The 16,720-nt window shown below is 40.4% G+C and overlaps 1 protein-coding gene across 5 annotated transcripts in view; it reads left to right on the top strand.

Annotated features, from left to right (window-relative positions):
- Positions 1-16,720, top strand: part of lrp1bb (low density lipoprotein receptor-related protein 1Bb) — a 481,608-nt gene that overhangs the window by 115,590 nt on the left and 349,298 nt on the right. For 4 of the 5 annotated variants that reach the window (XR_011516175.1, XM_070543933.1, XM_070543932.1 and 1 more), the window contains exon 2: positions 10,783-10,905. The exons of the other annotated variant lie outside the window; for it this stretch is intronic. Coding sequence is in view for 3 of the 4 variants with exons in the window: in XM_070543933.1 (XP_070400034.1) it covers positions 10,783-10,905 (123 nt within the window). In the remaining variant the exon portion in view is untranslated. The remainder of the gene's footprint in view (positions 1-10,782; positions 10,906-16,720) is intronic. 5 annotated transcript variants of the gene reach the window in all.

Here is a 16,720-nt window from a genome sequence, read left to right as displayed (position 1 = left end):
AAAATCACCCAGAAAATCATTAGTTTTGGGGCACAGGGTTGAACATTTAGAGTGAAATGAAAATCTGTAGTTTTTCATGTTGTCTCTTCTCTTCTGCCGTATGCCTAATCAACCTCCAGAGGGGTCCCCCCTGTTCGCCTCTGGTTTGTTAATTTCAAATATTTATGTTTGCTTTAATACTTACACTTCCACCCAACAAGTAAGCCAAGAGAAAGATGTTCAGAACCTGTTAAAAGCTGCAGAACAATGCAGAAATGAAGCAGTTAGGTCAAAGACGTTGGCGTTTGTGGAAGAATTTAGTCTGAACATGACTAAAGGTTTGCCTGTTCAAATCAGGAAACACATTTAATTTCGTCAACTGATTTGTCCTCAAGATTTCTTTAATAAATGACTGATATTTAGCTAAATGGCTAAATCCTCTATGCACAGATGTGTTTACACCTCATCAGATTGGGTGTGAGCAAACTTTCCCCATAAACTTATTAAGATCTGTTTAAAATCTCCTGGAGGTTGTTCAAAGGCACAGAAAGAGGAGTGAGATTATTTTAAATGAGGTCATCAATTACAGATTATTTTCTTAGGAAACCATCAGTGATCCAAATAAGTGCTCTTCCTTGTTTTAGCTACATAAGTGATTCAGTCCCAAAGTCAGGGTACCGTCAGGTAGTTCACCTGGAGCATCAGAAAACCAGCAGGACCAGAATGAAACAACAGAATGGCTTTTATTTGTTCCATGCATTCGTTCTTTTATTTGTTGTTCAGAATTTACGACGTTCACGGCCTGTCTGCTTGAGTGCTGGGGCAGTTTCACACCCGGCCGCATTTTTCTCTGAGAGGTGACACAAAATAATGAGACGAATAGAAAACAGAAGGAAACAGCCAGGCATTTAATGGGGGTGATTGATTTTAGTTACTGTTTGTATGTTTTAGATTAAATCAAGCAAACCTTTTTTAGAAAAATGTAGGAATGAGGAATAATGGAATTCCAAAAGGGTTCAAATGAAAGCAACTGGACTTCTTTGCATGAAGACGTTTCGCTTCTCTTCCGAGGATCTTTGTCGATGCTGAATGGAAAATGGGAGAGTCGAGCTTATAAAATGTAGCTGTTTATTGTTTTTTTTAACGAGCTGAAACTACATATGAATACACCTCTTACCTGTCGTTTAAGTCGTCATGCTCTATTGTGTGGTGATGGCTGCTTAGATTAGATGCAGGAGGGTGAGACCCAGAAACTGTTTTGGAATTAGGTGTAAAGCTGCATTGTAGGTGCTGGAAAGGTCAAACCTGAGACCCGTCCTCTGATAAATGTCTGATTAATGATTAAAGAGGAATTTCTCAAACCGACTCGTTTGTAATTCTCATTACAAAGTTGTCACAACTTGACAAAAGAAAAAATATCCCTTAAAATATCACATTAATTCCACCAAACCCTTCTGAGATGATAGTTTTTTTTAACGATTTACCACTCTGAATGAAAGAACAGCACAAAGCTTAAGATCAGTCTCGTAAATCATTTATTGTTTGCCGGCCCCGAGATTTACACCACGAGCAGGAGTCCAAGTCTTCAAATGTCTCCTGAAACTTTTTGTTCGGGGCTCCATTTTAGTAATTTGTTGACATGCCCCTGCTGCTGTTGCAAAAATAAACAGGACCTCAGCCTCTAGTGAAGGTCAGCTGGTGTCTAATGAAGGCCCCAAAGCCAAACACCATTGATTCCTCACCCAAATCATGCCTTGAATGCAAAGTTATCCAGCGTTGTTCGGGGGGCTGGGTGAGGGCTCCCACTGATTTTTCCTGCAGGAATCACTTCTGCAAACACAATTACTTCTGTTTCTCAGTCAAATATTCTCCAGCTTAGGTTTCATCACATCCCTTCCTTGATTTGTCTGTGTGAAGACTCGTAGGATCTGGAAGTAGGAGACGCTGAAGTGCTGCGGAACGGATGTACGCCTTTAACTGTGGGCATCGGTCCAGAAGTGTTGTGACATTCATCAGTCGCTCATCAGTGAGCTGAGTCACGGTGCGCTCTTCTCTTCATATGCTGATCAGGCTTGACGTGGATGGCATTTAGGACTAAATAGCACAAGTCGTATGTCACTTCTGGAGAAACGCTTGTAATAAGGATTTAATATGCAGGTGTGCAGTATCATTGAGATGCGTCACAGTACATTGGGTCTTTTCACAGATTAAAGAAATGAAGATCAGGGAGAAAGCCCATTATGCTGTTGTTATACGTAATAACCTGTTTAGTTTGGCTCAGTGCCTTATGTTTATTCATAAGGTGTTTGACCTGCAGCTGGCCAGGACAAGGAGTCTGCTCTAACAATGTTTAAAAAAAGTAGGTTCACATTGATTGTATTTGTGTAGATTCTCATTAAAACGTTGACAAATGAATGAGCCAAATTTCACGGTATATAAAGCATTATATCTCTGCTTTATTATGTTGTTGGTCCTTAAAATGCCACCATCCCCAGCCAGCTGAGTTATGGGCTCTCAGTGACCTTTGCCATCCGATAAAGGTCTATTATTCTATTACATCCTCTCGTTAGGCAGTCCTTGGTTTATAATTGTTTCCCCTCATGCCATTGTAGATTTTAAGTGAAAGAGGACTGGGCAAAGCTCTCAAGCTTTTCTGTTTTGGAGATGATCCAAGAAAACTACCTTTACATAACAATCCAGAGCTATTTCCAACAATGTCAAGGGATGGGATTGTTCACGTAATCTTTATTGCATTCCAAATCCAGATTAAAGAGATAATCTGCAAGTATTTTGATATGCCATGTATTAGGGGTGTAACGGTACGCCCACCTCTCCAGTTTGGTGTGCAACTTAGTTTTATTGTCTGTTTGGTTCATTTTCAGTACAGGGAAGAAACACAGCGAGGAACAATATTCTTTTCTGTAATCGATTACGGTTTTGAATTAATAAAACTTTAATTGCAGTGAATTTTACAACTAAATGTTCTCAGATAAAAATAAAATAAAATAAGTAACCTACAACAGTTTAAGTATTTCTTTTTAGGAAACGGTAACATCGATACTTTGGCTTTCTCAACTGCAAATGAAAAAAAGGTTGGACTATTGGAAAATAAAATTAAAGATAGAAAATAGACATTTTTTAATCTCTAATTATGTCTGTAGGAGGTCCAGCTTGTAGCCTTGGTCACGTTCATTCAACCTTCATAGTGTTAACTTGTCCACATTGTCTGTTGAGGACAGATATGTTGGCATTTATGTCTGCAGCTGTAGAAAATATCCTGTCACTACGGATGGAGGCAGCTCGTGTGGCAGGTGCCATTGACTTCTGCTTAGCGTTTCATGGTTGCTAGGTGACAGGACACTTCCGGTCTTCCCGGTCAAAGACAGACCTGGTGTCACGCATACGTTTATTGGGTAGGCAGGCTCTTTTGAAGGATGCAACCATTGGATTTGGTACCAGCCTCATGTCTTTTAGGGTAATGGCTAATGTGTGCAATACAGTGTCAAAGTCAAAGGTCACATTTATTTAGAGCACATTTTCTGTTGCAACCCAAAGTGCTGTTCATGACAATGCAGCTACATAAAAACAACCACTCCAAAACACATAGTAAGAAGTAAAAAATAAAGGACAAAAAACAAAGAAATAATAAATCCATGAACAAATGTCAGGTTGAGAGTAGAAACAATAACTGCAAAGTCAAGCATTAAAACCTCAGGAGAACTGGATAAAAGGTAACAGTAGTTGCTGCATAGATCAACCTGTACCTAAAGCAAGTTCCATGAAATACATTTTACTTAATGACATAAAAGGTATGTGAGGTCCTAAGATGAGTGGGAAGGCTATTCCAAAGCCTAGGACCACCCCCGAAAAGGTTCTATCACCACGGGTCACGAGACGAGCCTTTGGGATCACTACAGCTGGTTTTCCAAGAGCACTACTCAGAGCAACTTGGACCAGTGCAGCTTGACCACAGTTTCAAAGGGCACTGTTTGGTAGCGATGGGTACCGAATTCGGTACTTTTTAAGGTGCCGACCGAATTCCATAGTACCGACTGAGCACCGATTCACGTCATTTGAAACGGTGCCTCGTTTCGGTACCCGTCCTTCATAACGAGAACTTGCCAAGACAGCTGCGCATGCGCAAGAGCGTTATGTCGTCAGTCCCAGTGAGCCAGTTGTAAACAGAGCAGCACGGTAGAAAGAACGCACGCTAAAGCTTGGGTCCACTTCACTAAATGTGATGGGTAACTGGGTGATGATGAAACCAGTAACAACGATCTAAGTGAGACATCCTCACCTTAATCTGCTCCGGTAGGTAAATAAAATGTTTAAGATGATGTTAGCTTGATTTGTTAGCTTCCGTTCCGCTAATGGTGCGTTCGCTTTCTCCTCGGAACTCCGAATTTCTGACTAGAAGAACATGAACGCGCTCTAAAGTTTAGCTTCACTTTACTAAATGCGACGGGTGATTGGGTGAAGATGAAACCAGCGACAACGATCTAAGTGTGAGGCATCATCGTTTTAATCTGCTCCAGCAGTTAAATAAACTGTTTAAGATAATGTTAGCTTGATAAATTAGCTTCCATTGCCACCATTGTTATCAGCTAATGGTGCGTTCGCTTTCTCCTTGGAAATTCTAACTTCCCAGTAGGAAAAATCAAATGAAAAAGGACGGCAAAAGGAATGAAGATACACAGTAAATTTAGTTCACAGTAAAGATGTTTGCTTCAGTTTAATTATCAGCTTATAAAACTACAAGTACGATGTTAAAATACAAACAGTTGTATGCTATTTATTGTGATATTTATCAAATATGGTTATATATTGAGAAAAATATTTATTTTATTATAAAAGAGAATTAAAATAATAAACACTCAAAAGTATCTAAAATTGGTACCGTTATGTACCGGTATCGATTCCTAGGTACCGGGAATTAGTACCAAATCGATTCAAATGTCAAAGGTACTCATCCCTACTGTTTGGTATTTTCCCTCTACTTTATCCTCAACTTTATGTCCTTGCTCTGTTGAGGTACCTGGCAAGGCAAAGTCGGGCCGGCATTGCAATTCTGGCCGCTGGTTGACTAGGGGGTGGAGTCACTGGTTGCTCCAGTGTTTTCTGCCTCTTGCTTAACTGCCTGCAGCCATTTCCTGTTTTAGAATGTCCAGCGACACCACCGTTTCTCATCTGAGTTGTGTTTCTGTGGAGCGTACAGGTTACCTTACACTGCCTCGTGCTCTTTGGTCACGAGGGCTGACTCGAACCTTGCTGTACAGAGCTGTTTCGGGCTGAGTAGTGTTCTTCTAAAACCACCTCATCAGGACCTCATTTTCCTGCCAGGACTGTAGATGATCAGTAGATTGTCTGTGTTATGGAGCTAGGTCATTGGGCACGGGCCTTTGCCGTACAGAACGCTGCGTACCAAAAAAGTCAGAATAAAAATACATTTACCATTACACCCGTACCACGTATTGTTGACAAGTATTTCAAAATATACCATTATTAATCGAACCATCTGTTGGTTTTGGTTTCCCTACACTCCCTGAATACATCACAGGTGTAATATAATATAACAGCAGGTTCTCACATAACTTTATTTTCATGTTAGACAACTTCAACAAGCTTCATCTCCTTTAAAATATTCTCAGCGTCTTGTATCTGTTTTAAGCAGTGCAACTAAGCCGAGGTTTAATGCACCTCTTTGAACTGTGCACCCCACCGCTGCTTCTACAATCCTGGTTTTGTTTGAATAGTTTCTTGGCTTAAGACTTATCCAAAGTACCACATTGTGAAATGTGCACCTGATGCAATCCAGGGGATTGTGAGGTCTTAGTGGTTTGCGGCTCATGCCTTATTGTAGAATAATGTTGTTTAGAAAAATAAATAAAAACCTAAGCTCTCATGTAATTCACAGTTTAATAGGACCGAGCAAATGAGACGGTGGATGGCTCTCTGGAAAACGCAGTGAGAGGAAATTAGCTGTGCTGCCTTAGCGTTCATGTTACAGTAGATTGAACATGTTTTGCGAGAGGCTCAACGTTCTAAAATTCTTGCCTCATTTCAATAAAGGGCTTGATAAAAATATATGCAGCAAAGACCGTTGGCAGGTTTTGCTGCAGCAGGTTTGCAAACTGCCACGCTGCCTCCAAATAACTCTTTGTTCCTCTGAAAACCTGGCACCTTTCAAAGGCTCGGTAGCTTTAATGAGCCACTGTGTTGTGCCAGTGGTGGCTGCTGGGTGTCAGGAATGGTGCTCATGATAATGTGTCCAGCTGAGTGCCGACTCTGTGTTTCCTACAGTTGTGGAAATAAAACCATTTTGGGTGTTTTTCCACTTACAAAGGGTGGACCTTTTAAAGGAAATAAGCACTTTAGAGATGTTTTTATGGAAATATTTGGAAAAATTTATAACGTTGTGTCATTCTACACCTTCATGTGGCATTCTAATGCAAATACAACTAAGCTGTCACTTTCTCTCAGCTGAGTGTGCTTCGGTCTACCAACAGCTGCAGAGACCCTGACGGTCCATCAAAGACAGGCCGTTTAGGGGAAAAATGCTGAATGAAAAGATGAAATGACTTAAGAGGTCATTTGCATGGCTCATATTTGGCCTCTTCAGCTTTGAAGACAAGAAGGCATGAAAGGAGGTAGAACATCAGTAGGTAACTAGGTTTCTCTGAGGAGAAGGAACAGCTTTCTTTCTTTTTACCGCTTCCTTTAGTACTTGAGGAAATGGCCCTTCTCTTACCAGCATTCTGCTTCACAAAGGTAATCAATTCAGCTTTAAATGGGTGGAAGACAACCCTTTAGAAAGTTCATCAATCTGAGCCGGTGTCTGCCAAAAGCAAGCACAGCGTGTGCTTATTAATGCCTCCCCATGTCGTTGGCATGTAGAACGTTTATTTGTGCCGGGCATCCAGCCTTTTCATCAAAAACTGAAACAAGATAAATGTTTTTTTTTATTTTATTTTAAATGTTAAATAAAATTTTAAACTTTTTTCTTCATTAAAGCTACTTTAGTGAACCTACAGAACAAGCTAACAACGTAAACACGGTCATGGACCCAGGAAGTGCGTAAGTGCTGTGCTTTGGCCACACTGACAACCGGATGGTCCAGTAGTTGCTTTTGGTCCGAAACGTGTTATTGGCAGAGGTTTTTAGACGGATGCTAAAGAACCACTTTCTTAATATTTTCTTTTTTTTTATCTCCATAATATATTTATAGCTATACTATGCTAGAATGTTAAGTGGCATGAAAAAAAGCTCAGTATTGGCAACTTTACCGATATACCAATATTTTCATAGCAATACGTGCTGTCACCCTCTCATAAAAAAGGAGTAACTAAAACATTTTAGGTTACCAACAAGTGGCATCTACTTCAATTTTTGTTAGTAATAGGAAAAGTGCCATGTTTAATTTGTCTACAACAGCAGATGAATCTCATTCTCCATAAATGTGATGCAGAGATGTGTATATTAGTAATATATTTCTGTAATTTGCAACTATGGTGATGACACGTTTGTAAAGATCTTCAGAAAAGCAAGCCTTGGGTGAGGATTCCTGTTTTTGTTTGTTGTTTGTCACTGCAGGCCAATTTTCTACTTCACATTGTCCTAAATAAACAAAAATATCACAAACTAAACCATATTTTGACATTTTGAGTGAGGGGAAGTTGCTGAAGAGTTTGATGTATAATATGTGAATCGTGTGTAAAAATAGTTCCATTACGAGACTGAAAACCGATAGATATTTTCTGGTTTGAGATTGTAATGCCGATTTCAGCTGATATTAATGGCAAACTGATGAGATCTCAAGTTTTAAGCTAATTTGTTTTCTAAATTTGTCATTTTAACTTTAACACTCAGTATCCAGGACACTTTACCACTGAATAGTGAAGTAATTTTCATTTGGTATATCAATGATTGTGGTGCAGAAATCCACATTTTATATCCTCAGATTAACTTTGTTTGGATTTACATGAAGTAGAACATAACTATTTTCACAAAGTTTTTCCTCTCACATTTAGCAGAAGAAAACAAAAAGGGGAATTTGAAACTGGCCCGCAGTTCTAGCATTCTGGTTACCTCCTATGACTCTCTCCCAGGATCGTAAATTATGGCGCGGTATGGGGGCCAAAATTAAGACTACTGCCCAGCACCAGGAGGCTATATAAATTCCGAAGCAAACTACTGATCTGATTAATGATAAGCTGGCACCGGTAAGTGAGGGGCTGGCGCTGCTTACTGAGGAATAGCACCTTTACCAGCGTTATTACTAGATACGCTAGGGACTAGCAGCCCTCGGCTGGTCATTGACTGGTTCAAACAATCCCTCTGCTGTCTATTAGCATGGATAGGCTAGCATTAGCCTAGACGGGCTGGTGATAGCATTGGAGAGGCTCTCAAAAGTTACGGTAATACTTAGAAGCAACTCCGCTTGTTTTGTTTTGACTTCCTACGTGAAACCTGAAGTCTGCATGTTCAGTCGAGTTCTTACATTAAGAGTTAAAACTAATTTGGAGCCATTTTTCTGGTTTAGCATCGGTTTTGATAATTTGGACTCGAGCTCTGAATCCCACATTTTTGGTGCACCTGAAGTGAAGAAACCTTAAAGTCCAGTCACTCCCGGGGAATGGGATTCTCCTGAACTCAACAGACTTCGTTGACCAACTCGGGGTAAAAATCTTACAGTCCCGGAAGCCTCTTCATGAACAAGGAATCCAAGGCTACCTTAGCCCTTTGGCCACCCTCTGGCGACGAGAAGAAAGGTCTGTGAATCATTTTCATCTGGCTGACTTTCCTGTTTAGCTCTCAAGATTTACCTTCTTTGTCTGCCACAACGAATCCTTACACACACACACACACACACACACACACACACACACACACACACACACACACACACACACACACACACACACACACACACACACACACACACCTATCACTGCCATAAAGCTTTGGGTTAACAATTTTCTTAATTCCATGCATGAAACTATACGCTGTGTTTGGTCCTTTTGTCAATGTCCTTGATGTAATAAATTCACAAAATGTAAATAACGCCTGATCATTGTCTAACAATTCTCGGGATAATCGGCGCATTCTGTCAAGAATTCATCCTTTGGATTAATTTGTGGTGTTAACGCTGAGGTTGATTAAATTGCAAAGATATAGATATTAAATCCAACGGTCCAGTTCCGAAAACTGGTGGTGCCCCAATTAATTAATATAACATTACAAACAAGCTAAATCTTTGCCACATTTGAAATATAGATGTAAATCTATATTTATCGCTACAATTACGTTCATGTGTTTTGGACTGGTGAAAACCAATTCCCTTACTTTTCACTGATTGAGTCATACATGTGTAAATTTGTGATTGCTTGATTGGATTTTATAGTTTTTCCATATTTAAATTTTCAGTCCAGTGTTTTTTTTAATACTGACTTTAAATTGTTTTACGGTAAACAACACACGTTAAAATATGTAGATCAAAAATGAGAATTATGTTTAAATATTAGAAATGTTGGTACATTTACCCACTTTTCCTTTTCCATGCAGGTTGGATGGATGTAAAGCTGCAGCCTTCCTAAACTACTAATATTCAAAAATAAGCTCAACTGATTTTTGTTTTTGCAAAGAGAAAAATGACAGTATTAAAGCTAAATTACTCTCTAATATAAATTATTTATACTAAACTGTTTTTGGGGTTAACAATGATTAACCTGTTTTTAATGAAGGTGCCTTGAGGTTTTTGCTTCCCTATGATGAACTTGTTTTCTTAATTCAGTGACTTTTGGGTGGAATTTAAAGAGCTTGGCACAAAAAGGTCTGCATATTTCAAAGGGGACCTTGATTTAAATTGTTAGATATCAGCTATATTGCATCAGTGGGAATAGAAGAGGAAGAATGGATGAGATGTTTGACCTTTTCAGATTTGTCCCTGGCTGGTGAATTTGCTGGAGGGTGCTGGGGCAGGAGCAGCAGTGCGTTGAATTATCACTCCCACTGTTCAGATGCTACAGACCTGATCTCCCACTTGCTTCCCTCCCACCACTAATGGGTTAGGAACACACTCAGGGAAAAAAGAGAAAGGAGATAGCAGTAGCGAGTAGGAGGAGGGACTTTCAGCGTGCCCGGCTGTCTGTGGGTTAAGCTTAAAAAACAAATGACCGTTTTCGCTCGGCGCTGAAGAGACTTGGAGGCAGGTCACATTGTAGAGTCGAATCTTTCACAAAAGCCCGTGTCATTCTGCAGCGTGATCGAGCCGAGTTTCTGACAGCTACCGGCAAGGAAACATGTCAAGTCTCTGATGGATGCTTTCTTTATCGAAAGGCTATGACGACTTTTTAGTTGACTGGGCTTTCACTAAACTCCCCCCTTCTTTTCCAAATAAAAGCAGCACCAAGGAGGCAACAAGATAAGAGCAAACTTGACAAAATGCTTTATGCTAGTTTTCGAAGTCGCGCAGGATGTCATGTCATTGTTAGAGGAAAGCAGCTGTCAGAAACACAATTGTCTGGGCAAATGCCTTTGATGGAAAAGAAGAAGAAGAAGCTCCTGAAAGCTTTTAAACATGTCCATGCAGGAAAAAACTGCAGCATCTTTTTACATCTGCTTCACTCAGCTTCATAAATTCTCTACTGTGACTGTTCACCATCCGCTGTATGAGGTTTGAAATGAACTCCAACAAAAGTCATATCTTCTTTACCCACTATCTCATGTTTTCACTGTAACCCCAATGCCATCACCTCATTCTGGATCTTCTCTGTTCTTCTCCACCCCTCTCCTCATGCCATCCAGAATCCATCATGTGCGACGTAGGGGAGTTTCATTGTCACGATCGCCAAGCCTGCATACCCGAAGCCTGGCTCTGTGATGGTGAGCCCGACTGCCCCGATGGTTCAGACGAAACTGGTCATGTTTGTAAGTCACCCATTCCATCCATTTCTCCCTAATAGAGTTACAGTACACCGCCTTTCTTTAGAGCAGGTCTCAGCTGCATGATGCACTCACTCAGACTAACAAAAACAAATAAGAATCCAGATTTAGATATTCTACATGAATCCATCGTATTTTTCTTCTACATAAATCTAATCCTAACCCTAATAGAGCCTTTTAAAATTGTAGAAAATTGAAAAAAAAATTTAATCTTATGTCTGATTATAATCTGTTGCTCTGAAGTTTCATGCAGACTGAACATTAAAATAGTCTTCTACCTATCTCCTGCATTAGCTTCTAATAGAAAATAGATGGTGAAACTCTAGGATTTGATAAGCCTCACAGATCCACTCTCACCTAAATGATTATTAGGAACACCTGTTCAACTTCTCCTTAACTCATTCACTGCCAATTACGACTAAAGTCGTCATTTACATTTTTTTACTGGTTGAGCATCGGAACGAGCCCCCGCGCTGAGAACAAACATCTCAGCCATGAAGCCGATCTTCATCCGCATACGTCACAGATCACATGATCAGGAAGCAACACATCCATGTGTTAGGAGATCGTTTTGGGCCGTTCCTGTAAAAAAAGTGAGGCGCAAACCAGAAAAGCCTCTGCCGATCACAATTCGACAACGGATTATGAAAGAACGGATAACGCTTGAAACACACGGCTTCTTCCTGATGTAAGAGGTGAGTCTCCTCTTTGTTTTGGTTGTTTTGGCATCGACATCATGCTAGCGCGCAACGTTCTGTGACTCTCAAAAAAACAGTAAAAACGGTGAGAAACGCTGGCAGCAAAGGCCGTTAGTGATCAGGAAACGGCTGGCAGTGAATGAGTTAATGCGATTATGTGATCAGCCAATCACACGGGAGTTGCTTCAATGCATTTAGGGGTGTGGTCCTGGCCAAGAACATCTCCTTAACTCCAAACTGAATGTCAGAATGGGGAAGAAAGCTGATTTAAGCTATTTTGAGCGTGGCGTGGTTGTTGGTGCCAGACGGGCCGGTCTGAGAATTTCACAATCTGCTCAGTTACTGGGATTTTCACCCACAGCCATTTCTAGTGTTTACAAAGAATGGTGTGAAAAGGGAAAAACATCCAGTATGCGGAAGTCCTGTGGGTGAAAATGCCTTGTTGATGCTAGAGGTCAGAGGAGAATGGGCCGACTTATTCAAGCTGATAGAAGAGCAACTTTGACTGAAACAACCACTCGTTACAACCGAGGAATAAGTAGGGGTAAGTATTTGTGAAGCCACAACATGCACAACCTTGAGGCGGATGGGCAATAACAGCAGAAGATCCTACCGGGTACCACTCATCTCCACTACAAAGAGGACAAAGAGGCTACAGTTTGCATGAGCTCACCAAAATTGGATAGTTGAAGACTGGAAACATGTTGCCTGGTCTGACGAGTCTCGATTTCTGTTGAGACATTCCAATGGTAGAGTCAGAATGAGAACATGGATCCATCATGCCTTGTTACCACTGTGCAGGCTGGTGGTGGTGGTGTAATGGTGTGGGGGGTGTTTTATTGGCACACTTTTGGCCCCTTAGCGCCAACTGGGCATCTTTTAAATGCCACAGGCTACCTGATCATTGTTTCTGACCATGTCCATCCCTTCATGACCACCATGTGTTAGGGTTGTCAAGTTGTGAAAATTTAACCTCACTGTTATTGTGACCAAAATTACCACGGTTTTCGGTATTATCGCGGTATTTTTTTTTAAACATGCTACATTTTCACACAAATAAACCCTGTATGTTAGGAAATATTGTCCTCAGTTTGTGTCTAAATTTTGCCTAAAATGTGTTATTTTGTAATTATGTTGTTTATTTGTTTACATTTTTTCCCTTTAGTCTTTAAAATACCAATATTTGCCCATAACTTCTTATTTTTTGTCTATTTGATGTCATCATTTAAAAATATTAGTTCAGATGATGCTCAGTACTCAAGTAGCCTTCTAATCAGATACTTTTTTTTACCCTTACTTCAGTAATAAACCCTATATCAGGAAAATATTGTCCTTGGTTTGTGTCTTTCCAGTGAGATTTACAGATTTGGGAAAATGTCATAAATTCATAATTATTCTCGGAGAGAGACCAACTCTTATCTGCCCCTGGGAGCCCCGTAATGCATAGCGTCATTTCAACATGGGTGTGTCCGCGACACGGTTTATATGCAGGTAGCGGCGCTGCGGCTGCTTCATATAGCGATTCGTTGCATTCTCCCTCGACCCAAATCCTCGGATCACGTATTTTAGCTAAAACGCTAACGTTAGCTTGCCTTGCGTTGACTGTAGAGTTGTGGGTGATGGTCACGCAGATGTGTCATGAGATTTGAAGCGTTGCTGCCTTTCACAGACACTTTTTCTGCACGTGCTGCAAACAGGATAGCCGTCTTCTATCAACTGTCCCTCTGCATTCTTCAGATATCCAATAGATGCCCGTACTTCCCACTTTGTCTTCTTTGAGGGATAAAAAAATGTCCTGAGCGCTGCCGTCTCCTCCTTTGGCCATTATTTCAGCTTTAACTTCAAGAAAGTTTTGGTTGTAAACATCAAAGCGCGCATGTGCCGCCGGCAACTTCAGCAGATGATACGGTGGCTGGTAAGGGTCACCGCGCCTACACCGCAGCCACGGTAATCCACCGAGATAATATTTTTTTTTAAAAAACAAGACGGTTATTATTATTGTCAACTTTTTTACAGGGGTTTACCGCTACACTGGTTACCGTGACAACCCCACCATGTACCCATCCTCTGATGGCCACTTCCAGCAGGATAATGCACCATGTGAAAAAGATCCAATCATTTCATACTGGTTTCTTGAACATGACAATATGGGCCAACATTTCTAAAGAATGCTTTCAGCACCTTGTTAAATCAATGTCACGTAGAATTAAGGCAGTTCTGAAGGCGAAACACCATATTAGTATGGTGTTCCTAATAATCCTTTAGGTGAGTGTACGTCACACTGTCATTTAGCATTTATGGACTCACCCATCTTGACTCACGACAAGGAAGGCTGTTGTTGTTTTAGCATCCAGGAACCTGCAGAGAACACCTTGAGAAGCTAACTGTTAGCATTAGCAATGTCACCACACATCAGATCTCCTCCAGGCTTGTGTTATTTGTAGAGATAAAACATCCATGTTGCAAGTCAGTGGTAGAGTTGAGTGGCTGTTATTCAATCCAAGGTGAGACGTCTAAATATGAGAAAATAAGACGCCAAATCCTACTTTCTGAAGCTCAGCTGGAATGTGGCTCACTTCTAGTTCCTGGAAATGGTGCACAGGTGTACTTTTATTATTAAGATTTTCAGTACATTCTGGAATGAGCTGTGAGTAAACAAACTGGGGCTGGCCACGCCCACCCATCGTCCACTCAGACTGCTATAAGCTGAGAAGCTCTGGTATATGGGAGGGGTTTAGAATGGAGCCACTGCTCTTGTAGCTTTAACAAGTGAGGGGGTGGTTCTATGCAATGTTTCCTGTTTGTGATGTCACAAACAGGAACTTTTTGAAACTGCTTGACACATACATTCTTAACCCTCCCACTGTCTTAATGGGCGTGACTCCATGAGGAAAGTTGACCATTGAGCAGGGTTGATGGTTTATTCCTTGGGTCCATGTGGCAGGGGTGAGGAGTGAGCACCACCTCACCCCTGCCATGTGGACCTCAAGGGATAAACCATCAGTCCTGCTCAATGTTCAACTTTTCTTGCGGGGTCACCCATAAAGACAGTGGGAGGGTTAAACAGACAGAAAATAGATGGAAGAGGTTTTTTTTTATGTTTGCAATGTTTATAGAGGCAGTAGAGACCCACAGAGAAGCAAAAAATGATGCAATGATGCAATTGGTGAGTTTGGTATAAAATCTCCCCAAACAAAAAAGAAAAACCAAAAACAATCATACTTCTGAAATATTGTGTAAATAAACTTTATGCTTGCCTTAGGTCAGAGTGAAATAATCCTTGGGAAAATGAAATATAAAGCAGATCATTTACAAAACTCTGAGTGTTTTACAAGGTGAATTAAAAGTTTTTGCAAACAACAACTTCAGTTTAACAACAAACCAGAGCAGTCAAACATAGCTGCATGAGAGTATTAGCAGGGTTGGATCACTCTGTGAACAAGTAAAGAGAAATGCTTTAATGTGCCGTGATTATTCTGACTACAATCAGCCAAACCTCCACTTGTCCTTCACTTTGGAATTATTTGTGGCATGAATGCTCTTAGGGATTGTAATTTACCCACTTCTCTGACATAGATTTCCTATAATGGAGAAACGGAGCAGCATTATAGTCTTATTGAGGCTTTGTAGATTATGATGAGCCTGCGACTGTCACACAGTTTATCAGAGCTAAAGAACAAATAAAGCAGCAAAATTAAATTATTAACATTCAGCTCAGGTTCGCCATTGGTGTGAGTTATTGGGGATAATTAGGACTTTATAGTTTTGGCATTGACATCTGTGCAGAAATACCAGGCAGTGCACAATAATTATTAATGCTCGGGTGTGCGTAGGGCTGTGTATCAAGTAGGCTGCTTTGAGATGATGGTGCATATCACTGGAAAAGACTGAGGCATAGCTGCTCATCTGAAAATGAAATAATTACACATTTAGCAGCTGTTGTCATGCTCTCTAAGAAAGTAAAAGGACAACATTTTTCACAACCTCATGACCCATGAAGAAGAGCATGATCCTGAGTACACTTTATTTATTTATTTATTTATTTATTTATTTATTTATTTCCTTTCAATACTACAAAAGTAGAAATAGGCATTGTGCGATTGCCTGCTCGGTCTTCACTTTTTTTATTAAGAGTTGCTGTAAGTTTTGAGCATCTCCGTAACATCTTGGCTTGTTTCCCGTTATCTCTTAATTCATCTCACGTCTGGACAAATTTACAAGAACGATCACCAAGAAGCATCCAGAGGCACCATTGCTTAGCTAACATGGCATTTGCACAGGGCCAAATGCAACCCCTCGGTGGCTGCTTTTCACTGACTCGATAAATATTACTAGATTTGTTTGATGGAGATGTTCTTCTTGTATTTAGTTAATGGTTGAAACTGAAGACTCAGTCGGAAATGCATGCTTTGCAACGGCCAGGGCTAGTGTTAATGAAACAAAATTGCACCAGAGAACAAAAGGTTTTTGAGCCTCGAGGTTCAGAGATGTTCAGTGTTCCTTCATTAGTTTAAATTTTTGGGTCTGAACAATGGCTGTTAAAAATATAAACAAACTCTCCGCATTGTCATCCATAGATTTTTGAAGAGCTGAATTGAAGCCCAGTTGGCGGTTCCCACCACAGACATCTAAAACGATGTAGCTACAAGCTAACTGAGCTAATCAAAGCTAAAAGAGGCTGGCTAGCACTTCGACCACACCATACCATACCCTTTTCTCTGTAAAGCACCTTCATATTATGAGGTTAAACAAAGTGCTGTCCATTTAAAAACACAATAAAACTACTTTTAAACTGAAAACCGTGGTTGAGTGACTCTGCTAACACTTTTAAAGTGAGGCTGAGGCCTTCCCTGGAACAAGCAGGAGGGGGCAAGTTACTAGTGATGATTGCTCATTGGACACTCCGCTCAGTATTCATTATTTCATATTTTCATTACATCAAAACAGAAGAACTACAAAAAAAGTCACTAAAGCAAAATCAGAAGCCTTACTCTTATAGTTGAAGATGACAGCAGTGTTTTGGGTGTGTGTAGCAGATATCTGATCTTCTCAAATACTGTTTTTTGTGTCACCTCAGATTTTTATTTCTGTTTGGTAAGAAG

Source organism: Nothobranchius furzeri, chromosome 14 (genome assembly GCF_043380555.1).
Source record: "Nothobranchius furzeri strain GRZ-AD chromosome 14, NfurGRZ-RIMD1, whole genome shotgun sequence".
NCBI classification, from domain to species: domain Eukaryota; kingdom Metazoa; phylum Chordata; class Actinopteri; order Cyprinodontiformes; family Nothobranchiidae; genus Nothobranchius; species Nothobranchius furzeri.
The sequence above is the reverse complement of the archived record's forward strand: the minus strand, read 5'-3'. Positions and strand labels throughout refer to the sequence as shown.